Below are 26,903 nucleotides of genomic sequence, written 5' to 3'. Positions count from 1 at the left end.
TGTTCTGTGCAACCTTCTCACTTTGCAGGGAAGTCAATTCTCAGTTGTGGAAAGGAATCAGTAGACTCATTTGTCCATTGGTTTATTTTATTTTTTTTAATCAAAGCACTCTTGACGCAGGATGCTAAACCAAACCATATGACAGTTTAGAGCCGTGATGGCAAACCTATGGCACATGTGCGGCACATGTGTCGGAAGTGGCATGCAGAGTCCTCTGTGGGGACACGCACCGTCGCGGTTTCTGGAGGGCGCATGCGTGCTGGCCAGCTGATCTTCGCACATGCCCAAGCACCGGAAACCCAAAGACCAGCTGCTCAGTGCAAATATGCACGCTAGCCACCTGGTCTTTGGGTTTCTACAAAGACCAGCTGGCCAGAAACAGAGAAAACTGGGTGGCCGGCATATGTATGCACACAGGCCAACTAGTCTTCACGTTTTCATGGCTTCAGCACATGCACATGTGCTCCAGTTTGAGCACTCAGTGCCAAAAAGGTTTGCCATCACTGGCTTAGAGTAATACATGAACTCCATGACTGTGAAAAACACTGTATAAACACAGTGAGAATGATATGACTGGACTCAGTTTCACACACAATATTTAATCTTCATTTTCCACTTTTACATTATTTTAAGTGTTTAAAAGACCCTAGAATATAAAGGAAGTTGTATATGGGTCTTTCCAAACTAATCCAACATAACAACAAGAATAAAATTTTGACAGGCCCAACACAAGGACAAATGGAATAATTCATCCAGAGTTCAGTTCTTTAGCTTTAAGAGCTCTGGTGGCGCAATGATTAGAATTTTTAAAAAGAAACACTTGGCATTCATTTTAGCAAGTATTTTATACTAAATGCTTACCAAATATTCTGGCAAATTTAATAAAGCAAATAAGTCTCTTTTTCATGTATTCTTGTGGCATCAGAGAGAAAGTCTCTTAGCTGTGTGACTTGCTGCCCTCTTGAAGATGGTGTTCAGAATCCAACAGCTAAGTGGGGGAACTAGATATATATAAAAAAAGATTTTTTTAAAAATGGTTTTCTATCTCAGTAATGCACTCTCAAATGCAACTAATTAGGATGGGTTTATATATAGTGGAGAGTTCATTCTGCAGAAGCGTGAGATATATACAACTCTTGCTTGCTTAAGTAAAGTTCTTGAATCCCCCTACATGGCTATTTCACGTGCTTAGCCATAAGCATAGCTTACAAATGAAAATTACTAGGTTTCCACAACACATCAACACCAAATCAGGCAAATTACATTCATGTGGGATCTGATTCTAGATAGCCAAAAGAGAGAGAAACAAGTAGGCTGATTGCAACACATTCATATTACATATTCATGTATTCCTCAATGAGAAAGATTTGGTTCCGAACTTTTTAATACGGTAGCATTCAGTATGATCTGTATGGTTGGTTTGACTATGATTATTGACTGAATCTCCATAACGCACTAAGCCAAAACCAAACACCACTGTCCATTGAATGAATTGCATCTAGACCAGCGATTCTCAACCTGTGGGTCGGGACCCCTTTGGGGGGTCGAATGACCCTTTCACAAGGGTCGCCCAAGACCATTGAAAAACACATATTTTCGATGGTCTTAGGAACCGAGACACCAATTTTATGGTTGGGGGTCACTACAACATGAAGAACTGTATTAAAGGGTGGCGGCATTGGGAAGGTTGAGAACCACTGATCTAGACATTTTGGGACTTTATTTCTTTTTTCTGGCTTTAGTTGAAGAACAATGTATGATTAAAATAGCTCATTTCCAGAGCAATCCATGGCTCTGGAACCGCATATGGCTCTTTCATTCCTCTGCTGCGGCTCCCTGTCGTCCGTTGGCTCAACAATTGATAGGGCTTTCGGTTAGGACAGGTAGAGGAAAAAGGACGCTGCGCTAGGAGGAGGCTCTATGGTGGGGGAACCAGGTTTCTGGTCGGCATAGGAAAAAGGGCACCGCGCTAGGAGGAGACTCTATGGTGAGGGAACCGGATTTCCAGTCGGCTCCAGAATTGAACAGAGGCTTCCGGTTTGGAATTTGGGTGCTCTGAGTGTTTAAGGCTGCTGACCCCTCTCCTAAGACATTCAGTTCAACATAACCCTGCTGCCAAGAAGCAAAAAGGAATAATATCTTTATGTAAAGCTGACCGTCAAGAGACAAATATAATCCTACCTCCCAATAAACTTGATCATCGAAGTACTTTGTGACAGGAGGTGTTTTCCATAATTTGCAAGTTAAAGTGAGACCTATAAAAATAAGTTGAAACCAGACCTGCATTCAGAATCTGAACAACTGCAAAAAATTTCTACAGTTTATCCCTGTTAATGATACCCAGCCAAATCACTGCATTTTGGGTCTTTTAGCTTCTATCTAATACTACATCACCAATATCCCTAAGTGTCCCTTGCTTCATCTGGTTTCCCCTTTATCCAAATCTGAACTGCAGTTCTTTTTTCTCTAAAGTGTTTTCTATTCCATCAGCATGGGAAACCCCCGGATCCTGCCAAAAAGTTGCCATCAATATACATTTACTTATGTAACAGGATGGAAGAAGCTTTTTAAAATAAATGCTTGATCTAAAGAGTTTCAGTGCTATTGTATCTTCTTTTAAATAGAAGAGAATAACATATACTTCCAGAAAGCCACATCCAATTTTAACAGCATCTGTACAAGTATAGTCTGAAATGTAACAGTCCTTGTTGTAGTATTGAGATAAGGCAGCTGAGTTAGACCCTGACTTAATGATGTTTGGAGTATATCTATTTACATAATTGGGAGGAGTTAGTGTGACTACATTTAAGAAAACTTTCTGGCATTAATATATTGCCTTAATGTACATTTCTCCAATTCTTTGCTATTTCCATGGGTCAGGCACATGTGCACAGAAGTATACCACAAACTGTGTGTATCTTCTGTACTGTTTGCTGCAAGGAGGCAAATTGCTAGGAGGAAGAGGCAGATTTTTTTTCTTGTTTTCCTCCCCAAAAGCTAAGTGCGTCTTATACTTTGGAGGGTCTTATACTCTGAAAAATACAATATATGTAATTTACTTTTAATTGAATTTAAACAAAACTGGACTATAGTTCCACAACATCCCCCTAGCCATGTTTTTAACTCTACAATATCCTTTTAGAGACATGATTTTTGCCAAAATACAGTTAAGGATCTGTAAATATATGGCAGGATTTGGAATGTAAAATAACCATATGTTTGCTGGGTTCCGTACATAAATGTCCAGTTGTGCAAAGCTTGGTTTATGAATTATCCCAGTTTTTAAAATCTCAGGCTTTCTTGTCCCCATCGTAAGGAATGGTGAAAATGTTCAAGAAATCCTTTAGCTGGATAGTCAATAACCAGTATAGGATGGTAGTAGTTTTAATCTCTACCATCACATCTGACAAACTTCCTTAGAAACTGAATTTTCCAAAAATCCAGGTCCTTTTATCACAAAAATCTGATCTATGTTACCTTCACTGAATTCAGATTTTAATACAAGTTTTAGAGGAGTGATTTGTCCCTTAAAAATTGGACAATCTTGGAGGACAATTGCAGACCCAATAAAACACTTGTAGTTCTTCTACTGACAGTGAAGTGGTTTTGTGATACAAACCTGTAAGTAGACCACTGAATAGACTGAGGCATAGGCTCAAGCTGAGTGCACCAACTTCAATTAAAGCTGAATAACCAAGTCTGTAGAGGTTCATAAAGACAGAGAAATGTTCAAGATTGAGTAAAAGAAGGGAGGAGGGAGAGTCTGCTTCTGCTTTCCAAATATGATCTCTGGTAGTCCTTATGAACAGTTTCAGTAGTTCTCAAACTTTCTTGAGGACACCATACTTCCTTGGGTATGGTATACCCAGGAGTTTTCCAGGTATTGGCTATTTCTCTATAGCTGTTTAAACTGAATATTTCCTGAAACATGCCTAGCTATGACAGGTGCGCAAAGATAATGGTCATCTATCTTGTAGGGAAAATTGAAAAACCCAAGCTTCGTATATGAACCTCCAAATCACTTTTCCAAAACCTGAAGGTAATTCTAGGCTTGTAAGAATAGAGTGACTGAGTCAAAGTCACCTTAGGATTCCCACGTTTGAGAAGGAAGTTGTATATGGGTCTTTCCAGACTGATCCAACATAACAAGAATAAAATCTTGACAGGTCCAACACAAGGACAACTGGAATAATTCATCCAGAGTTCAGTTCTTTAGCTTTAAGAGCTCTGGTGGCGCAATGATTAGAATGCAGTACTGCAGGCAAATTCTGCTGATTGCCGACTGCCAGCAGTTTGGCAGTTCAATCCTCACTAGCTCAAGGTTGACTCAGCCTTCCATCCTTCTGAGGTTGGTAAAATGAGGACCTAGATTGTTGGGGGCAATAGGCTAAACTGCTTAGAGAGGGCTGTAAACCACTCTGAAGTGGTATATGTCTAAGTGTTACTGCTATTTGCTTATATCCAATAGACAGAATCTTGCCAGAGTAAACTAACACTATTCTCATTCTAATGGATATACCTTGAGAGATCCTGACTCTGTTCCAATCCATCTCCAGAGTTGCTGCTACTTGTCCTGCCCTTCTCCTTCCCCTCTTCCTGGGAAACTTCCATTTCACTACAATCCATCACACCAGATCCCTCTCTGTAGGCATCCTCCTTCACCTGATTATACCACATGTAATTGACTCTGATACCAACCAAGGATTCTTAAAATGAATCAAGAGTATTAAAAATGGACATTCAACTTACACTGAGAGGTTCTGGCTATGGTTTGTTAGGATGAGAATAACATGGATTATCCCTCCAAGCAAACTGGGCAAGCCGAAAGTGTAAAGAACTGCAGAAGTATCATGGATTTTGAGTGCTGGATCCAAGCGTTTCTGAGTTTGATAGGAAGAGGAATGTAGAAAAGGCAACACACAATAAGGTTTTTGAATTAGAAGTTACAACAATCAATGTTTATTTGTAAACATACAGCCTACCCTCATATTAATTTTCTAGCCAGTCCCAAAGCTGGGCTTTAAATAGAACAGCCTACATGCCTATTTTTCACAGAAATGTGGAATGCAGAGGCCTTGGCCATGTGGACTATGTGAGCATTATCATAATTACGGAAAAGACTAGCACATATTCTGGACATATTCAAGAAAATTTCCTCCAGAAAGCTAAAATTCTAAAGCGTCCCATTTGCTTGTTCCATAACCAGCAATGAAAAGTTTTAAAACAGGGAGAGTTACCTGTAAACAGGCCATGCCAAGGACAGAAACTGTGCCAGCTGCCAGACCCAAAACCATTGCAATCCAAGGCTGTTGGATGTTGGAAGCAGAGAAGCCAAGGGCAACCCCACCTGCCAGCGTAGCATTCTGGATGTGAGCCTGAAGAAAAAAAGAAGAAGAAATCAGAGTCTGCGTTTAAGCTAAGTGGCCGCTTTCTGTTCATGAAAGACAAAATAGCCTTGGAGTATCTTGAACCCTGACTGCTCTTTAGAAAGCCAGATCCTGAAGATGAAACTCAAATACTTTGGCCACCTAATGAGAAGGAAGGACTCACTGGAGAAGAGCCTCATCCTGGGGAAAACTGAGGGCAAAAGAAGAAAGGGATGGCAGAGAATGAGGTGGCTGGATGGAGTCACCAAAGCAGTTGGTGTGAACTTAAATGGACTCCAGAGAATGGTAGAAGACAGGAAGGCCTGGAGGAATGTTGTCCATGGGGTCGCGATGGGTTGGACATGACTTCACAACTAACAACAGCAACAATTCTACTTTATGTTTAAGTTCTCTTGTGAGTTTCTCGCTCTGCCCACTATGCAGCTGTAGGCTGTGCTGTTCCTTATCTGAACACCCATTAGGCCAGTGTTTCTCAACTTTGGCTGCTTGAAGTTATGTGGACTTCAGCTCCCAGAACTGGGTGGGGAATTCTGGGAGTTGAAGTCCACACATTTTCAAGCGGCCAAGGTTGAGAAACATTGCTCTCGGCAGCATCTCTTCACCACCCCGTCTCTCTAGAGGACAGGAAGGCCTGGAGGAATGTTGTCCATGGGGTCGTGATGGATTGGACACGACTTCACAACAACAACAACCAGGATTTTATTTATGTACTTGCGACTCCTTTTGCCTTTCAAGGAGATCAGAGTGGTACATATGGTGTCTCCCTTTATCTTAGTGAAGGAATGTAGACCTATGGAAATAGGGAAGGAATGGCCAAAGAATTAAGGGGGAACTTCAAGAAAAGATTAACACAGTCCTGAAAAAGAGGAAAGGATGAAAAAAAAACTCAAAATAACCCCAATCTAATTATCTAGCATCATCCATTCTAAACCAAGGTTTTTCAACCTTAGCAACTTTAAGGTACATGGACTTCAACTCCCAAAATTCCCCAGTCACCATGGCTGGCTAGGGAATTCTGGGAATTGAAGTCTACATAGCTTAGAGTTGCTAAAGTTGAGAAACACTGTTCCACAAGCCCTGACATCCGGAGGGTGACAGGTTCAAGAATATGGCTCTTCTGGCTGAGGAAACAGGTGTCTCACCATGCTGAGTTTTCCATTTTTGCTGGTTGCAATTGAAAAAGAAAAAGCCGCAATGGTGCTCGTAGCCATGACAAAGTAGGTGTTGTAGATGGCGGTCCATTTTTTGTCTTCTTCCATGATCAGAGCAGAGTTGAAGCTGGGCCAGAAGATCCAGAGAAAGAGGGTACCTGCTCAACCACAAGAGGGGAGAAATGGTTAAACTCTCAAACGCAACCGAGCTCCAGTTTTCAACATGATGAGAGCAGAGCCATTGCTAGTCTGGAAACACTTTCTTTGACAAATAAATAATAGCTTTTGTGAACTTGCAGCCTCTTAATCAAAGTTGTTAGTTGACCAAGGTGCTATCTTTGCTTCCCATATTCACCAGTCTCTTTCACCCAGATGACCTAACTAGCAAGGGGTTGGACTATAAGACCTCCAAGGGCCCTTCCAACTCTGTGATTCTGATAAGGCCTTACATTATGCACCTTGCCTGAGGAGAAGGCTAAAGCCAAGCAGATTATCTCCTCAAACAAATCAAACCAATGTTTACAATTTGCTATGCCTCGCAACTTCTTGAAAGACACAGACCTCAAGGAAGCATCTGATTTGATAAGGCATGGAGACGTGTAGTCCAAAAATATGTAACTTTATAAAGCCTGTGTGGCTTGCTTCTGCTTATCCTAGCACTTCTCTTTAGCAATTTTCCCCTGTGTATCTGGCATACCGTGAGCAAACTACCAGGGTTAAGGCTAACAGCTTTGACTTGGAGAAGTCTACAGGCAGGAGTGGGATTCACCTGGTTCAGTCCAATGTGGGCAAACAGGTAGTTACAGCCAGTGCCCTAGCACTATCCCGTCTTATACAATCACCATGTTTTTGAAGCAAAATGCATGCATGTAAGGCAGACATGCACGAAGCTATCCCCTCCTATATAATTGCCGTGTTTTTGACACAGCACATGTTTTTTGATGTGCATGCTCACATTCTCGATTTCTGGGCAAACCGGTTGTTAAATTATATGAAGCCCACCTCTGCCTACAGGTGTGATGGGCATGTAGTCAGGATTCCCAAGAGGGACAGGCTGCATTCCAGAGGAAAACATAGACAGCAACATTTAGGTAGTTTGGTTGGGAGGAAGAGGGTCAAGATAGCTTCTCTCTGAAAGTTCTCAGAGTATATCTCTAATTTTGAAAATAGTTTGCTTCAGTTTGGCAAGATTTCTGTCAATAGGTGAGGAACAATAGAATCTGCTTAGAAGAAACACAGGGACTTTCTTGGTTTTTGGAGCCTGACCTCAGGCCCATTAGATGGCAGCAAAGATTTAAGTTTTTCTGTGTGTCTTTGCTGCCATCTAATGGACATCTGGATGTTTTGCAGCCCAGATCTGGAAGTACTGTCCCAATTATTATCCCATCTTTGGATACTTCTTTTTTTTTAAATCTATGCTAAACATTTGATCTATCAGTCAGAGTAAGTGGCAGAACCAGTACTCACTCAAGAAGCTATGAAACCCAATCTCCCTTTGCAATGTTATGTTTGAAGAAAAATAACAGGTGCAAGTGGCTTATATATGATGGACATGGAGGACTGCCTGTGTTAAGTCTGGAATTTACCCTGGCAAAGAGTGGACTGTTCTATCATCTATCCTTCTATCAACCAGGGATCAGAATAAGTATTTCAAAAGATGCCTCTGCAAAATGCTGACACCAGTATTTTATATTGCCGTTTATCCTCTTTTCACCTGTTCTTCTACCTTGATAAGTAGATTTGCACATCTTGGTTATTCCCCTAAATTTTCGAACTCCAGGTTCCATGGGATCTTATCTGTTTCTTCCCCAGGAAGGGAAGCAGACTAGAGAGATTCTTGTAGTAGCTGTAGAACGCAATAAAGAACCGTATTTTCTGGCATATGACTTTTTAACCCCCAAAAATTATTTCAAAAATTGGGGGTCTTATATGGCGGGTATACCAACAAACCAAAACAAAAGAAAAAGCAACGCCACCAAGCAAAAAGCCGCCCCACCACCAGTGCAGATGCCAGTCTTTAAACGATAACCTCAGTGCTCCTCGCCTGGGTGCATGGATGGTTGAGCGCTGGGATGGCTTAGTAAGGTCTGGCTGGAGGTCTGGAGGAGGAAGGCGCTGAGCTCCAACTACGAAAGCCCAGCAGTGCAGAGGCCTTTAGCCGGCTCACGGGCGCCTGAAAGTAGGGGGTCATCTTATACGCCCAGTCGCCTTATACAGCAGAATATACGGTAGCTAACCTGAACCTTTCATGTGTGGATCTGGTGGCTTGCCCCCCCCCAAAATGTGATATTACATGTTACAATATGCTACACCAACCCAACCCAAACCACCCATTGGCTGGCTTAATACACTATATAAATCTACTCCTTGACTTGAAGTAATTTTTGACTTAAATTAAGCCCTTTATGTCAACAGGTAATCCTCATTTACCAACCATTCATTCAGCAACCATTTGAAGTTACACTGGTAACTACAACTGGTCCTCAAAGTTCCAGCTGTTGCAACAGCCCTAATGGACAACAGCCCAAATGGACAACCATTTGTCTGAAATGGTATAGGGATTCCTGTAAGGGAAGTTGCAAGAAATGGACTAGAAGACCTCCAAGGTCCCTTCCAATTCTGTTATTCTGTTCTGTTCTATTCTATTCTATTCTATTTCCTTTTATTCATATTCCATTCCATTCCTAATTCTAATTTTATTCCCTATGCTACCGTACACTATTCTATATTGTATTCATATTCCATTCTCTATTCTATTCATATTCCGTTCCGTATTCTATTCATATTCCATTCTCTATTCTATTCATATGCTATGCTATCCAGTGCAGTGCAGTGCAGTGCTATTGTATGCTATGCTATGTTATGCTATGCTATACATATTAGATTCTCTATTCTACTCTATTCCTATTCTCAGGTGACTGCAATTTGCCACCTTCCCTACCAGCTTCCAACAAGCAAAATCCATGGGGAGGTTGGCAGGAAAAGTTGCAGGTTGCTCTGGTAAGTCTCCCAATCAGTCTTCTTGTGCTCATGCACCTGTCCTGAGCCAGTCCTCCCCAGGGCTTTCCCCACACCCTCTGTGGCACCCCTGAATTCCTTAACACGGAACTTCTGCCACTTGTTGCTTCGGAACTAGCACATCTCGGGGCTATGATAGCAACTTTGGCAATGCTGGGATAGCTGTTGCTGCTGCGGTCATGGGATGTTGCATTTTATGACCGCATCGCTTCGTGATGTGTATCCTGCTCTCGATTGCCGTTGTAACCCAAGGACTGCTCTAAATATTAACCCAAATTTTAAATAAAGAGCATCTCCCTGGATGCTTGATTCTTATGATTAGTTTTCAGTCAATACTGGGAGGCTGATAAGTTGCAGGCAAGATCCAGACGCCAGTTGGATGGGTGTTCCCTGTCCTTGACCTTCTAGGAAGAATGAAGTCTGTTTATCTCTCTCTGAGCAGAAAGTAGTGCCTCAGAGCTCTTTCTAAGATAGGTGGCTCAGAGCAGAGTCATAATCCTCCCCAGACAGGGCTCCCTGCCAAAACGTAAACAAATATCAACAGACTAGAGCTAGGTTTTACAGCTCCATCGGCATTCTCTTTCATGATCTGTCCATTTATCTGTAACTGTACTTGCACGGTATGCTAATCCTTAATTAAAGGAACTACGGACAAGGGTATCTGCAGAGCATGCTCGGAAAGATCAAGATGACAACCACAATGGTATGATCAAAACTTCACCTGCTTTTTGTGCGTGTCATACGCAGCATGCATAAAAACAGGCAGAATTTGGATAGCACTGCGGTGGTTCAGTTGTTTTAACTTTTTTGCCAATGCCCTGCAGACATCCTTGATAGATTTAGTAACGATTGGTAGAAATAACCGATGCTAGGCCAGTTCAGAAGTTTTTTTTTTCACTTGCTAAATTATCTAATCAATACAGTGTGGCTGCTTCACTGGATACCTTTTTCATCTGCCAGACTGAATGCTCTGCCTTCTGCATTATTGGAAGGGAGAATCCGTAGCAGAGCAGTGGAAGAGGATTAACCGAAGAAACATTGTCCATGTAGTATTCATGAACTGGAATAGGGCTTAGTAACAAGGTCAGCCAATGGGAGCTGAGACAGTTTGGAGCCTGGGCCTGGCTTAACTCTGTAGCTCTGAGTCTGTGCTGAGCTCTAAACTACTCTGCTGCTCTGAACTGAAACTGAAACTCCTCTCCTCTGCTTGTGTTTGCTGATATTTGCTACAGCGTTGGAAAACCTGCATTTGGTATCATATATTTACTTCATGTATTATATATAATGAGAAGTTAATGAATCCTGCTGAATCAGTTACCTGTCTGTGCTTTCTGGATGTGCTTGCTGCTGCAAACTCTGTCAAACATGAGATATTTGGTCTGGAGAAAAGATAGTTGTTTGAAGGTGTGATGATAACCATGTTCAGGTATTTCAAAAGAGAAGCTGCAAAGAAGATGGCCAACTCTTTCCCATGGCCATAGAAACCATGGCCAGAAATAACAGACAGGTTGCAACAGATTCCACTACCTAAATCAGCGTTTCTAAACCTTGGCAACTCTAAGATGTTTCGAACTTCAGCTCCCCAAAAGTTGAAGTCCACATTTCTTAAAGTTGTCAAGGTTAAGAGATACTGACCCAGATTTACTTGATAATAACGTTTGTACAACAGTAGAAAATCTATTAACTGAGATTGTAAATTCGCCATCTTCGGAGATCTAAGGTTCTTGTGGATTCAAGCGCCTGGGCAATCTCAATTCTGAAAAGTGGGCCTGAATCCAGATTGGAAGAGATCTAATGTCCTCCATAAAAGCCAGGAACTGAGTCACCATTACTATCAATACACCTCTCCTGTGTTAGCAGCTAAATTGCCAGAGTCATGCTGAAATAAGAGACAAAAGCCAAATGTCAACTACTGAGCAATACGTCCTACGCTGGATGCCATACAGCTGGCCAACACAGGAAACTCCTAATTTGGTGGGGCATGCATTCCTTTCGGTCCCAGGAAGGATGCCATTTGACCTTTCCTTTTGCCTAAAGCAGACTGCTTACCCAGCACCGCAAACATATCCGAGACGGGCCTGGATCTTTCCTTCTCAGCTTTCCGACTCAGTGAGGAGTGGTAGAGCGTCCAGGAGACCATTAAGCCAAAGTAGGCCCCAAATAAGTGGGCGTGCATCATGCTGACATGGCTCTGGATCTGCGGACAGCAAAAGCAGTCGCCATTTCTTATGTGGTCAAGATGGAGCGGGGCTTCTACGTGCCAGCCTATAGTATTCGTATCTATTAGTTTGTCAAACATGCACAAGATAACAGGTGTAAATATAAACAATGGACATGAACGAAAGAAATGAATGCAAATAAATGGGGACAGTAGGACAGGGACAGTAGGCACGCTGCTGCGCTTATGGACCTCTTAGGAATAAGATGAGGTCCCCGGTAGACAGTTTAAGGTTGAAGCTACGAGGGTTAGAGGATGTAACAACGGAGTCAGGGAGAGCATCCCAGGCGTTGACCACTCTGTTGCTGAAGTCGTATTTGCTGCAATCGAGTTTGGAATGGTTTACTTTGAGTTTGTATCGATTGTTTGCCCCGTATATTATTGAGGTTGAAGCTGAAGTAGTCGCTGACAGGTAAGACGTTGTAACAGACAATTTTGTGTATTGTGCTGAGATCCGACCGCAGGCGGCGCAGTTCCAGATTGTAGCAACTGAATATAAGGGAGGAAAACCTCGGAAGGGGTGATTAATCTTTCTTTTTTGGAATTGCTCCCCTGGATATTTTAAATTAATTCTCTGCTACAGTATTTTGGAACCTCGGCAGTTTTAAACTGTGTGGTCTTCAACTCCCAGAATGGCTGGCTGGGGAATTCTGGGAGTTGAAGTCCACAGAGCTTAAAGGTGCTGAGTTTAACAAACACAACACTAAGTCGTCAATTATAGTTTCTAGTCCACCCTGGCTGGCTCCTATAACACGCTAAATAGCATCCAGAGCAATTTTTCTTCTTGGTGCAAGTTCCCTGTTCTTATGACTTTAAAAAAAAAGACAGACACAAGAAAAAAAGAAGAAGCTGAAAACATTTCATATCTATAATAAAATGTGACAGTGTGAAAACTCCAGCTAGCCAATCAGGTAGTCCCTCCCACATCCAGGATATGCCTTCCTTCTGCCCTCTCCAAAAATATGTAAGTGTTGAAAGGTAAAGGCATTTAAATTGCAATTCCACTCTTCCTGCCCTCTGATTGTAAACTGCAGCTCACAGCTTACAAATTACCCGTATTTTTCGGACTATAAGATGCACCGGAGTATAAGACGCACCAAGATTTTGAAGAGGTACATTTTTTAAAAAAGTTTTTGCACTCTGCAGGCCTCCCAAACCCCCTGCAGTAATGCGAAGTGTGAACTAGGCCAGGGGTCTCCAACCTTGGCAACTTTAAGAGTTGTGGACTTCAATTCCCAGCGTTCCTCAGCCAGCAAAGCAAAGAAGTCCACAACTCTTGCCAAGGTTGGAGACCCCTGAACTAGGCCACTGATTTGCATAAAAGGTAACTGTAAATGTTCCCCTCGCACATAAATGCAAGTCATTCCCAGCTCTAGGGGGCGGTGCTCATCTCTGTTTAAAAACCAAAGAGCCAGCGCTATCTGAAGACATCTCCGTGGTCATGTGGCTGGCATGACTAAACGCCGAAGGCGCACAGAGCGCTGTTACCTTCCCATCAAAGGTGGTTCCTATTTTTCTACTTGCATTTTTACATGCTTTTGAACTGCTAGGTTGGCAGAAGCTGGGACAAGTAATGGGAGCTCACTCTGTTATGCAGCGCTAGGGATTCGAACCGCGAACTGCTGACCTTTCTGACTGACAAGCTCAGCATCTTAGCCACTGAGCCACCACGTCCCTGAACTGATTTGAATGCATTCTGCCAAAGGGACAGAATGCTTTGCTTTGCTTTGTACCTGCAAAAAATTCACAGCCAGCCATCTGTTGACGGTGAAGACGGTCACTTCCACCATAGCCATCCAGGTCAACTGCATGAGATTGGCTTTGCCAAGTATTGCTCCAGCTGAAATCAACACTGTGGTGATGCTCATAATAGCAGTTAAAATACTGGAGGGGAGAAAGAGAGAAAGAGGGGAAAAATCAGCAGGATGTTATGAGATGGTGAGATTCTTTTCCAATCAAATCTAGAGTTTTCTGCTTTCTCTATGGTGGTTTTCTCAATGTGTGTGCATGGTGAGTGCCTTTGAAGCAATGTATCTCAACCTGGGCACCTTTAAGCTGCGTGGACTTCAATTCCCAGAATTCCCCAGCCAGAGGGGGGGGGGGTGGAGTTGAAGTCCACACAGCTTAAAATGGCCCAGGTTGAGAAACATTGCTTTAAGGTAACATGTCCCCATAGAAGTATATTTTACAGAATTAATAGCCCAAATAATAAAACTGTTACATACATTGTGATAATCCTGTAAAAAGCACTATGTAAAAGCTCTATGAAGCAGTATATAAGTCTTAAGTGGGAGGGAGGGAGGGAGGGAGGGAGAGAAGGAAGGAAGGAAGGAAGGAAGGAAGGAGCAATAGGCTGACTCTGTAAACTGCTTAGAGAGGGCTGTAAAAGCACTATGAAGCGGCATAGAAGTCTAAGTGGGAAGGAAGGAAAGAAAGAAAGAGGGAAGGGCGGGAGGGAGGGAGAAGCAATAGGATGACTCTGTAAACCGCTTAGAGAGGGCTGTAAAAGCACTATGAAGCAGTATATAAGTCTTAAGTGGGAAGGAAGGAAGGAAGGAAGGAAGGAAGGAAGGAAGGAAGGAAGGAGCAATAGGCTGACTCTGTAAACTGCTTAGAGAGGGCTGTAAAAGCACTATGAAGCAGTATATAAGTCTAAGGAAGGAAGGAAGGAAGGAAGGAAGGAAGGAAGGAAGGAAGGAAGGAAGGAAGGAAGGAAGGAAGGAAGGAAGGAGCAATAGGCTGACTCTGTAAACCGCTTAGAGAGGGCTATAAAAGCACTATGAATACAATACAATAGCAGAGTTGGAAGGGACCACAAGAAATCAATAAGTCCCTATATTGGTGTAACAAATGTTACGGTGTCCCTGATCAATCAGAACACTTATTTTCAAAAATGACTGCTCAACTGAAACAAACAAAAAGTTTGTAAACATTGCTAAATCAGATGTAAAAACGAATTTTGGATTTGCAGGAACATTGTTCCCTTAAAGCTAGGGGGAAATATTAACAAAGGCTTGGCATATGTATGTAACAACCTCTGCCATCATTGCTCCAATCAGAGGTGGTATTCAGCCGGTTCTGACCAGTCTAACGAACTAGTAGCAGAAAGTTTGAATAATTCGAGGAACCGTCAAATACCACCTCTGACTGGCCCCGCCCCCATCTATTCATTGCCTCCTGAGTCCCAGCTGATCGACTGGATCTTCTTTTGTTCCCCTGAACGGAACGGAGCTGGAAAGCAGGTTAATGGGGTGGGGAGGGAATGGAGATTTAGCAGTATCCTTCATCCAGGAGTGGGGTGGAAATGGAGATTTTACAGGATCCTTCCCCTGGAGTGGGTGGGAATGGAGATTTTATAGTATCCTTCCCCTGGAGTGGGTGGGAATGGAGATTTTGCATTAACTTTCCCCTGGAGTGAGGAGGGAATGGGAATTTTGCAGTATCCTTCCCCCAGGAGTGGGGTGGAAATGGAGATTTTATAGTATCCTTCCCCTGGAGTCTGTGGGAATGGAGATTTTGCATTAACTTTCCCCTGGAGTGAGGAGGGAATGGGCAGTATCCTTCCCCTGGAGTGAGGAGGGAATGGGGATTTTACAGTATTCTTTCTCTGAAGTGAGGAGGGAATGAGGATTTTGCAGTATCCTTCCTCTGCCACACCCACCAAGCCACGCCCACAGAACCGGTAATAAAAAAAATTGAATCCCACCACTGGCTCCAATCCACAAGCAGCCCTCACCTCATTCCAAATCTTACATTTGATTCTTGACGGTGGAAGAACTCATTTTGTCTCATGATGCATAAAACAAGATCATTAAAAGGAAAAGGGAAAAAAAAACAGAACAGTGTATATGCATTGTGGATATTGTTTTGAACAGAGAGAAATTTGACTCATTTTTTTTTTACAAGCGTCAAAAGAGGTTTATGGCACTGGTGAGATGTAAATAGTAGGAGATGCCTTCACGCTGAGGTGCACATACATTAATCCGTTCACCCACACATTCTGGGGCAAATGCATGAGTGTGCATGGGGACAGAAGTGTCATCTATCAGGGGAGAAGATGGAGTGCCTAATTAAAAAGGAGATAGGGTCATTAATTTTGAACTCATAAATAATAGGGGCACCTGTGCAAAGCTAATATTTAATCAGACCTATTGCCTCTTGGGTTCAATGGTTTGGAAGGAAGCCATCCTTAGGAGGTGGAGAAGGGATGGCTGTTGTGGCCCGCCAGTGGCCATTGGAGCTGGCAGCAGATTCAGACAATGACGAGGCCAGTCATGGAGTCTGGGGAAGGCTCTGATGAGGGCTCTGTGTCGAAGGCAGAGAGGGGCCAGAGCCGTATGCTAGTTATCAGCTGCCTTCAGAAGCAGACATCAGTGAGGCAGATGAACAGCTGGAGCCTGTTCCCAGTGTGCGCATGCGCAGAGTTGCCCGATGAAGGGAACAACTAAAGAACAAGGGTCGACTTGGGAGTAAGGCCACAGATGGACGATGAATGGCCCCTCCCAGAGGAAATAAAAGAGGAGCGAAAGGGGAGTGGAGTTTGCAGGAGACAATTAGTTTGCTTAATTTCCAAGACTCCTTGCCAAGTTTTGCAGATATTGGCCTGGAAGCTCTCCAAGCCATATAAGGCCTGTGACTGTAAATCCTCCCTTGCTGACTGTGAATGAGAAGAATTGACAATAAATTAATAAAAGGTGTTTTTGTCGTGTTAGGGTTAGGGTTAATCAGAGGGCAGTGCTCATCTGTTTCTTAACTAAGGGAGCCAATATTGTCTGAAAATATTTTCATGGTCATGTGTCCAGCATGATTATACACCAAGGCGCATGGAACATTGTTTACCTACTATTTACCTACTTGCATTTGAATACTATTGTACTGCTAGATGGACAGGAGCCAGGGCAAGTAACTGGAGCTCACCTCATCGGGCAGCGTTCTTGGGTCTTGAACCCAGGATGTCAGCTTTCCAGCTGGTCTGTATTCCACCATGTTCCCTTGATGTGTATTCATCCATAAATCAATTCTGTCCCTCTATCCCTTGTTTGATTTTGTTTTTTAACCCCTCTTAAAAAGTGCACTTCTGCAGGAGGTTTGAAATGCATTTATAGTCAACGCAAATGCCTTTAAACACATTGTGCTGAGTCTCTTCAGAGCTGATAACTGAAGAAGTTTGAGAAGGAAGAGAAGATAAGAGGTTGCTAAACACTCATCGTTACCTCTCAGGATTCTGAAAGTTGACATCTCCAGTTTGACAATGACTGAATGCTGAAGCCTTCGATCTCTTCCCCTGCTAATCCCGCTGCAATTTTAAACACAACAGAAGTCCCACTGATCTATAGGGAGCGGGGGGCTTATATTTGGAACAAGTAGGTTGTTGAGACATTCCTAAAGAAATACTGTAACTGAAGGCCAGGCTTGTCCTGCTCTTATGTAAGATCCCGCCTAGCCTTGTTGCCGCTGCTACATCTTTCCCCAAATTTGGAAATATTGTGTTTATTTTAGAAATGTGACTCAGTGAAACACGGGGGAGAATGCAGATTGGCTCAGTCTGTGATATAATGTTTTCAAACAAAAACACAACAATATATTTGCTCAATATAAAAGACTAACTGAAGTTAGCATTTCTTTATATGTATCCACACTAACTTTAATATCTACAATTGAATTCCACGTTTGCTGTGAATACATTGGGGTGTTAATTTGGATCCTGGTCGTTACTCTTTTAAAAATATCCTTGTCGGATACTTTTATAAAAGATACTCAAGGTTAGTACTTAGCATTTGTCAAGATCAAATTTACTAAGAGTCAGAAGCAATTAACTTCCCAAGATTATTCTCTAGACCCATGATGGCGAACTTATGGCACGCATGCCCTAAGTGGCACACAAAGCCATGTCACTTGGCAGGCGTGGCCTTACCTGTTTGTCTTCTGGGTTTCTGGTGACCATGCATGCGTGACGATCAGCTGTCGTTTGCACACACGGCAGTGCTGAAAACCAATGTGTGCATGCGTGCTGGCCAGCTGATTGTTGGGTCTGTGTGCACCAATGGTGACTTTCAAAAATTTTTAGAACCTCTTCTGTAGGTGGGGCCTGCTTTGTGAGAGTGGTTTGCCGGCCATGTGACTGGGTGGGAGTGGCCAATTTGTAAAATGTGGTAAAACTCACTTAACAACGTTCTTGCTTAGCAACCAAAATGTTGGCTCAGAAACTGGCATTTGAAGCATGCACATCTTAAAGCTATCAAGTTATCAGACCCTTGCACCCCTAACCCTTTAGAAAAAAACCCCAGGGGTGTTCAAACTTGACAACTTTAAGACTTGTGGACTTCAACTCCCAGAATTCCTCCTCTCGCTCTTCATCTTGATGATGTGCAGATGGGCGGGGGGAGGGAGCTGGAACCAGTTCTAAACAGCACTGTAGATTTGTGCAACCTCTTCTATAGAAGAGCTTAGAACTGGCAGGAACCCACCCCTCGTATGCACACCTGAACCCAGAAGTTCGGCTTTTCCAGAGCGTGATCCCTTTGCACGCACGGCAGTGCCAAAAACTGGCCTGCGCATGTGCGTCAGCCAGCTGATCATTGGGTGCACATGAACTTTAGAACCTGGAAGTTCGGCTTTTCAGAGCGTGGCCCTGATGAGTGCACACAATGTTTCCGTGTTTTGGCTCTCTGTGCCGAAAAGCTTTGCCATCACTGCTCTAGACTGACTGGTTCCTTTGCCTCTCAGTAACGCAACCCCTGAAGATATTCTTCAGGGATGACCACGAAGCTGAGAGGTTTTTTTTAAAAAAAGTCATATTGGTAACAGGCAGTCAGGGCTTGATGGTATGATTGTGGCCACCACCTGGATTTTTTTTTAAATCCCCCACAAACACCTTCGCTGGGAGACGAATGGGAGCGAATCTGTTTCCTTACTCGAGCTATTGAGGACAGCAAATGGCTTGCAAGAAACCAAAGGCATCAAATCAAGGTCCCTCCAATACCATCCTCAGTTCCGTATCCGTGTTAAGAATTTCAGACTCAGTCCTTGATCGCAGTTACATTCACTTATCTGTGATGGAATGCAATGCAGGATTTGAGGGGGGGGGGAAAGAGACAGTGGACCTTGGAATATCTGGCAGTCAAGAAGAGACAGATCTTCCCTAGCAACTCACAGAGTACATCAAATAGTTATGCAGATAGTTGCTTCCACCTAGCAAGATTTCTGTTAATCAAGGAACCAAGAATGGCAGGTGGAGTTACGTACTTATGTCTGTGCCGTTTCTTGAGTTCACCTATTGAGGGAAATCTTGCCTGCCTAAAGCAATTATCTGCATAGCTATCAGATGAAATCTGTGAGTTGTTAGGGAGGGTTTGCCTTCATCTTCTTCCTGCCTGCCAGACATTACAAAATTCTTGGCTTGAGAGTAAGCGTAAAACCTAAGGTACAAATGGTAAAAGTATAATATATAGAATGTATTTAAATAAGCATATAACTTAGGATAATGATATAGAGATAGAATTTTTTGTAAATAAGATTGTTAACGAAAGATATGGATACCGATATTGAAAAGCTGTTATGTGTAAATTTGTGTTTTGTGTTTTGTCTTCTAATTGTTAGAAAATTCAATAAATACTATTTTTTTAAAAAAATTCACTGTCTCTTTGCCCTCTGGGAGAGCACCCTTCCCTCCTGTGATTCTGAACTAACATTCTACCACACCATTCTTATAGCACTGAGCTTTCTTGCCACCCAAGCCAAGATATAAGGAAGGAAAAATCAAGAGAGTAGCCACAACTGTGATATTGGAGCTCTGCCTGGTTTTTTTTTAATGTATGTTACACATAAAAAACAGGGGGAGCTTTGATTGCACTTGTTGAGGTCATTTTTTTTATAAAAAACCCACCTTTAAAAAAAAAAAAACTTTTTTACCATTCCCTGCAAACAATGATCAGGAGCAGGAAACCTGATAGAATTCTCATCTATTGGAAATTAACTGGCTCAGCTGCAGAACATAGAAAGCAATAGCAATAGCAATAGCAGTTAGACTTATATATCGCTTCATAGAGCTTTCAGCCTTCTCTAAGTGGTTTACAGAGTCAGCATATTGCCCCCACAATCTGGGTCCTCATTTTTACCCACCTCGGAAGGATGGAAGGCTGAGTCAACCTTGAGCCGGTGAGATTTGAACCACTGAACTTCAGATAGCAGTCAGCTGAAGTGGCCTGCAGTACTGCACTCTACCCACTGCGCCACCTCGGCTCTTAATACACAAGGTGTATCCTCCAGACACCTGGTTGTAGAATGGTGCACAGAACACCCTGTGGAAGTTCCCACTGAAATCACTGGTTTTTTTTAAATTAGATTGTTATCCTGCTTTTATAGGTAATTCAAGGCAGGGAAGGTGGGCTGCTGGGGGTTCGCAGGGGTTCGGGAGAACCTCTAGCTAAGATTCTGTGCAGTTTGGAGAAACCCCAAATCCCACGCCTAGCTGTCCCCGCCCGCTCCACCCCTCCCCTCCCAGGAGTCCCCATGCGGCCTGTTTTGAATGCAGGTAAGTGCAAGGCACGCACAGAGACTCAGGGAGGGTGAAAAACGGGCCTACTGGAAGTTTGGGAAGGCTGGAAATGGGCCTGTTTCTGGCCTCCAGAGGGCCTCTGGAGCTTGTGGAGGCCGTTTTTGCCCTCCCGGAGGCTCAAAGAAAGCCTCCAGAGCCAGAGGAGGGCAAAAACAAGCCCCCCCCCCCATGGTGCAGTAGGCCGACTAGACCACGCCCACCATGGCCACACCCATCCAGCAACTGGACAGAGAACTCCTTGCTAAAATTTTTGAAGCCCACCCCTGGTCCTTTCTCCCATTTTCCCTTAACCCTATGAGATGAGGTGGACAGAATTCCTAGCAAAGAACTAAGCTCCACGTCCTTTGACCTCTACCTTTGCAGATTTATCCTGATTTTCCCAGCTGAGAAGTGAAAGAGGAATCCATCAACAAGCACGGCCCACTGTACTCCGAGGGCAGCAAGGAGAAGGTTGAATCCGATGCTGCTGAAGCCGTATCTCTGCAGGAAGGCCAGGAAATAGGCAAACCCGAAAATCACCATGAGGTTGACATCTTGAAATACTGTAGGGAATACAGAACACTTGTGTCAAGGAGGCCTGGGGAGCCTGTCCAGGAGACCCAGCTGTAATCCCCACATCATACTGCACCAGTGGTGGGTTGCGGATCCCGGTGCAACCGGTACGGTGCAACGGAGCCCGGCATCCACCACATGAATGCACGCAGTCCGCACATGCGTCCTTACCTCTTGCGATGCTTCCGAAAGCCTCTGCGATGCTCAGCGGAGCGTTGCGTAGGCACCGTGCACTCCGTGCGCGGAAGTGCTGTAGAGCTTAAATACAGCTCTGGTGGGCAGGTGGGCCCTCCAGAGCACCATACCAGAACAGTATCCGGTGCTCTGGGCAGGCACCGGTACACCCGTACTAAGGCGTACCACCTGCAACCCACCACTGCACTGAATGGTTTGCTTGGTTTCAACTCAGCTTGCTGCATAATCCTAGCCATAGTGGTTTATTCTCAAATCATGGCTTAGAGGAGGGGTGGGGAACCATGATGACCCCTTTACAATGATGGCTGAGGAATTCTGGGAGTTGACGTTCACAGGTCGTAAAGGGGCCGTAGATTAGAGTGAGATGCATCAATCCAATCATTGATTGGTGCTACCTGTCAATTGGCTCTTAAACCAAAGGATACCTGGACTTTCAAGCTTTCAATTCCAGGCACTCCATGTCACAGGTAGAAAAGGCCTGCCTATGCACACATAAGGGGATGCGATGGCTAAGTGGCTAAGACACTAAGCTTGTTGATCAGAAATATCAGCAGTTCGGCGGTTCAAATCCCTAGCACCACATAATGGAGTGAGCTCCCGTTACTTGTCCCTGCTTCTGCCAACCTAGCAGTTCGAAAGCATGTAAAAAATGCAAGTAGAAAAATAGGAACCACCTTTGGTGGGAAGGTAACAGCACTTCGTGCACCTTCGGCATTTAGTCATGCTGGCCACATGACCACAGAGACATCTTCAGACAGCGCTGGCTCTTTGGCTTTGAAATGGAGATGAGCACCGTCCCCTAGAGTCGGGAACGACTAGCACATATGTGCAAGGGGAACCTTTACTTTTACCTTTTATGCACACATATGTTCAGGAAAGGCAAGAAACATACTGCTCTCTGTCCTTTATATGTATGCACATATTCATAAATACATACACATCACTCTCCCCTACCCACTTCTTCATTCAAAATGGAAGTCTCTGCGCTATAAGCCACAGTGTGCTGTAACCATGATTCATGCAGATCACAGTGGCCTAATTTGCATATACTGCTAAGTCATAAAACATGGTTCTCAAACTGCAATGGAGAAAGTTCAAAACTTTTGTTAAGTGTTTGCTTAACTTTGGCAACTTCCAGATACCTGAACTTTTATTTATTTAAAACATTTATACAGCCGCCCATCTGATAACTAACTTCTTAGCAAGGAGTTGAAAGGATAATTCTGGGTGGAGAGATCCAGGCATTTGGAAGTTGTCAAGAATGGGAAATGTTATTAAAACCAGACAAAACTACATCATGGTTTATCCAAGAGAGTGAACTTAGCGGCAATATAGGCTTACTTCCCCCAGCACAATCACCTGATCCTATCCATCAAATGGCTTTTGCTAAATATCACTTTTATGGAAAAAGTGAAGATAAGCCTCTCTACAAGTTGTCTTCCCCAGAAATGCTCCTGCTGCTGCTGCTCCTCCAGAGGTGGAATTCAGCAGGTTCTGACCGGTTCTGGAGAACCGGTAGCAGAAATTTTGAGTAGTTCAGAGAACCAGTAAATACCACCTCTAGCTAACCTGCCCCCATCAATTCTCTGCCTCCTGAGTCCCAGCTGATTGGGAGGAAATGGGGATTTTGCAGTATCCTTCCCCTGCCACGCCCACCAAGCCACACCCACCAAGCCACACCCACAGAACCGGTAGTAAAAATGTTTGAATCCCACAACTATGCTGCTGCTGCTACTATTACTACTATTACTACTACTACTACTACTACTACTACTACTACTACTACTACTATGGAGAATTTCCATAGACATTTACTATTGCAGGTAGTCCATTGCAGGCATCAATGAGCCCAAAGGGTATGTTGCTAAGTGAGAAAGTTGTTAAGTGAGTTTTGCTCCATTTTACAACTTTTCTTGCCACATTTATGAAGTCAATCACTGTAGTCGTTAAATTAATAACAGCGTTGTTAAGTGAATCTGGCTTCCCCATTGACTTTGCTTGTCAGAAGGTCATAAAAGGGGATCACTTGACCCTGGGACATCGCAACCGTCATAAATATGAACCAGATTTCAAGCATCCAAATGGAAATCACATGATTATGGGGATGCTGCAATGGTCATAAGTATGAAAAATGGTCACAAGTCACTTTTTTCAGTGACCTTGTAACTTCAAACAGTCACTAAGTGAACTGTTGTAAGTTGAGGACTATCTGCACTATCCTAAAGGATCAGAGGATCAAAGGATCTTCAGAGCTGAAGAAGCTTCTTGGATGAGAAGCGATACATCTTCAAAGAAAAACCAGAAAGTCCAGTTGTCTCTTGAAAAAGCACCTGTCTGGGATGCCGCCTTCAATATCCAAGAAAGAAAAACCTCAACTCCATTTGAATAGAGACAAAGGTACTTTTACTAGATATGAAATGAAAGCAGAGAAAAGGAAAGCAAGATCTGAGCCAAAAAAAGCGCCAACATGTACATATCAAATGTTTACCCAGCACCCTCCCCCCAATTACCCCAACCCAATATCCAATCTGCAACTCCCAGAGGTGTCATGTGGGGTGCATCTTCAAGGGGCCTCATTCAGTTGGTATGCAGAGGCGGTTGGCCTTGGCCAAGCCCAAACATGAGCCATCAGCATGCGCAGAAGATGGTGAGAACAAAACTCCTTCAGGATAACTCCTCCAGTACCAGAAATTCCCCTCCCAAATACCAGAAGCCCCCACCCTCCCCATTTCTATGGCAAACAAAAGTAGAGACTGACAGCACCTTTTGGGATAATCCCCAAAGATACCTGTACTATCCTTGTCAGAAATCATTATTTTATTGTTAGTTTATTGTAGGTCTGGGCTGCAAGGTACAGAAAGCCACTAGATGGCAGCAAAGCATTAAGAGGATTTGCTGCCATCTAGTCACTATTGGGATATTTGCTGCCCAGCTGTTAATTTCATTCAAGCAGTACAGTGGTGGGTTTCAAAAATTTTTAGAACCTCTTCTGTAGGAGTGGCCTGCTTTGTGGGAGTGGCTTGCCAGCCATGTGACTGGGTGAGCATGGCCAACTTGTAAAATGTGGTGAAATTCACTTAACAATGCTCTTGCTTAGCAACCAAAATGTTGGCTCAGACACTCTGGCATTTGAAGCACGCAAGTCTTAAAGCTGTCAAGTTACAACTTGTGGACTTCAACTCCCAGAATTCCTCCTCTCGATCTTTATCTTGATGATGTGTGGACGGGTGGGGGGAGGGAGCTGGAACTGGTTCTAAACAGCACTGTAGATTTGTGGAATCTCTTCTATAGAAAAGGTTAGAACTGGCAGGAACCCACCCCTGAAGTAGTAGAACACCCCTTATATACGTATAAGGGAATATAGGACAAGGAACAATGAGGGCGGGAGGGCGGGGCAACCAGAGGTGGTATTTGCCAGTTCTCCGAACTACTCAAAATTTCCACTACTGGTTCGCCCGAACCGGTCAAACCGGCTAAATAACACCGCTGAAAAGATGTGCCAGAATGCTATGCATTATCTTGACATTTTTGATCACACAAGAGACACCGCTGTGGTACCTTGTGCTCCGGATGTATATCCTACCATGTTAACTAAGAGCAAGAGAAAATACTTTAATGCAATCAGACTACTACTGGGCCCTACAAAACTCCTTTCAGGTTGTATTCCACTTTGAATAGCAGACAGGACAAGGAATAAGAACCAAAACTAGATAAGAGTTAATTTAAAGTCAATACAATTCAATTAATGCTAGTTTAAGTCTGATGGTGAAGGCACCAGACCAGAAACCAGGAAAGTGTGAGTTCTAGTGCAGCCTTAGGCATGAAAGCCAGCAGGGTGACATTGGGTCAGTTCTTCTCTCTCAGCCCCGCCCACCTCAAAGGGTGGTTGTGGAGGGGAAAATAGAAGGTGGGAGGAGCATTAGATATATCTGTCATTTTGAATTCTTCATAAAAGCATACAAATATATAAGTAAATATAAGTAAGAGATATAAGTAAATAGCAAGTAATTTCACCCTTCATGTTAAAAAGTAGAATCTGATAGCAATTTGGCAGGAGGTTGGGCACGGGACAATAGCAATAGCAGTTAGACTTATATACCGCTTCACAGGGCTTTCAGCCCTCTCTAAGTGGTTTACAGAGTCAGCATATTGCCCCCAACAACAATCCGGGTCCTCATTTTACCCACCTCAGAAGGATGGAAGGCTGAGTCAACCCTGAGCTGGTGAGATTTGAAAAGCCGAACTGCAGAACTGCAGTCAGCTGAAGTAGCCTGCAGTGCTGCATTTAACCACTGCGCCACCTCGGCTCTCGGGGACAAATCTGAGGTTTTTGGGGGGCAGTGAGGCTATCCTCAAATTTGGACCGTGCATCTCTAGATTGTGGCAAAGACTCTTCAGGGACTCAGCTACACAACTCCTTCAATTTTACCTAAAGATGAAGGACATTGGTACTAAACCTGTTTAACTGTCTCCTCTCCTCCCAACTGGGCTGAACCTAGTTAACAATGTTGAATTCCTCAGAGCTGGGGAGTTGCAAGAGGCTGCACAATTGGCAGCCCCTTTCCGGAGAAGGAACTTTCCTGAGATACCACCAGCCTTTACGTAACTTTTGAGGGGCAAACAACCTGGGTTTTGTAATTTGTTAACTAACAAAGTTATTTTGTATTTTAATCAAATGTGTGTTCTTTCTTTTAAAGTGATGTTCAAGGTTTATTAGCTTTTAACATCCCTAAACCGATAAACAAGCTGGAGACTAGCTCCTGATAAGAAAACTTCATTAGTGCAAATTGGGGTCTGGCTTATCTCTTTGGTGAACCCTAAAGAACCTTTCTGCTTACAACTTATTCCCCTTCAGACCTCATTTTAATAAACATGTATGCTATTATCCTGTCCAATCAACTTTCCTCTTTCAGACTTCTTTGTTATGCTAACTATAAAAGGGGATGTAAGCTAAAGATCGGGGTTCCCTCTTTGAACGAGGAATCCCTTTTGTCTGAATATTCTGATAAATTATAATAAAATGATCTTCCTGTCTCGGTTTGTCTCATTGGAAAATATGCACACCGAGGCACCAGCCTGAAAAAGCCTTCTTTGGCCATCACCTTCCAATACCAGCAAAGACCGTCTTCAACCCCGACAGCAAGCAAGCAACCTTACCTGGGTAGTCTCTTGCAAGATTTTGACTGTGGTCGTAAGAAACGAAGAAGCCAAACACAAGGATTAAAGCCGCTTCCAAAAGAAGAATGAGCGCAGGGAGACGAATCCGGAGATTGGGAGGATACTGGGAAGACATCGTGGCTTAAAAGAAAAGCAGCAAAACAAGGACCAGGCAAGCCTCAATGTTGGTTCAAACATTCCATGAGTCTCCACTGGATTAAAAAAAGAAAGAAAGAAAAGAGAAAGCTGTGAAGGAGATAAGAGTTCTTAGAAGGAATTAGCAAAGCGCATAACCCTTATCTAAGACAGGCCAGGGGACTGCCCGACCTGTGCTGACAAATGTTTGATTAGTATTGAGCAAGCTGATTGTCTGCATTCATGAGAGTCATACCAAAATGTGTACTATTGAAAACCTCACCTCCCAGATGTAAACACTTATATATTCCCATCAACTTTGTGAGCCTGACATCAATGTAAAGGTTTCCCTCGCACATATGTGCTAGTGGTTCTCGACTCTAGGGGGCGGTGCTCATCTCCATTTCAAAGCCGAAGACCCAACACTGGGTCTCCGTGGTCATGTGGCCGACATCACTAAATGCCAAAGGCGCACAGAATGCTGTTACCTTCCCACCAAAGGTGGTTCCTAGTTTTCTACTTGCATTTTTATA

The 26,903-nt window shown here is 43.5% G+C and overlaps 1 protein-coding gene across 1 annotated transcript; it reads right to left on the bottom strand.

Moving 5' to 3' along the window:
• Positions 1-813: 813 nt before the first annotated feature.
• On the bottom strand, positions 814-26,415 carry LOC106537482 (RH-like protein). The gene is made up of 10 exons (XM_087727167.1): positions 26,236-26,415; positions 20,687-20,873; positions 13,508-13,658; positions 11,606-11,753; positions 6,530-6,696; positions 5,238-5,375; positions 4,750-4,880; positions 3,620-3,699; positions 2,182-2,255; positions 814-1,001 (listed from the first exon to the last, which is right to left on the bottom strand). Exons 1-10 carry the CDS (start codon positions 26,369-26,371, stop codon positions 975-977), a joined length of 1,239 nt encoding a protein of 412 aa, XP_087583293.1. The 5' UTR covers positions 26,372-26,415; the 3' UTR covers positions 814-974.
• Positions 26,416-26,903: the final 488 nt, after the last annotated feature.

This window comes from Thamnophis sirtalis, unplaced genomic scaffold (assembly GCF_051295495.1).
Source record: "Thamnophis sirtalis isolate CommonGarterSnake01/CBP01778 unplaced genomic scaffold, rThaSir2_p1.2 scaffold_13, whole genome shotgun sequence".
NCBI classification, from domain to species: Eukaryota; Metazoa; Chordata; class Lepidosauria; order Squamata; family Natricidae; genus Thamnophis; species Thamnophis sirtalis.
The sequence above is the reverse complement of the archived record's forward strand: the minus strand, read 5'-3'. Positions and strand labels throughout refer to the sequence as shown.

Bases quoted from the DNA above. Each gene is read 5' to 3' on its own strand.
- LOC106537482 (XM_087727167.1), bottom strand. From the start codon at position 26,371: ATGTCTTCCCAGTATCCTCCCAATCTCCGGATTCGTCTCCCTGCGCTC. The intron at 5,376-6,529 runs GTGAGACACCTG...TTTTTTCTTCAG, and splicing joins AAAATGGAAAACTCAGCATG to GCTCACATCCAGAATGCTAC. The intron at 3,700-4,749 runs GTAAGTTGAATG...GAACCTCTACAG, and splicing joins CATAGCCAGAACCTCTCAGT to ACTTGGTTATTCAGCTTTAA.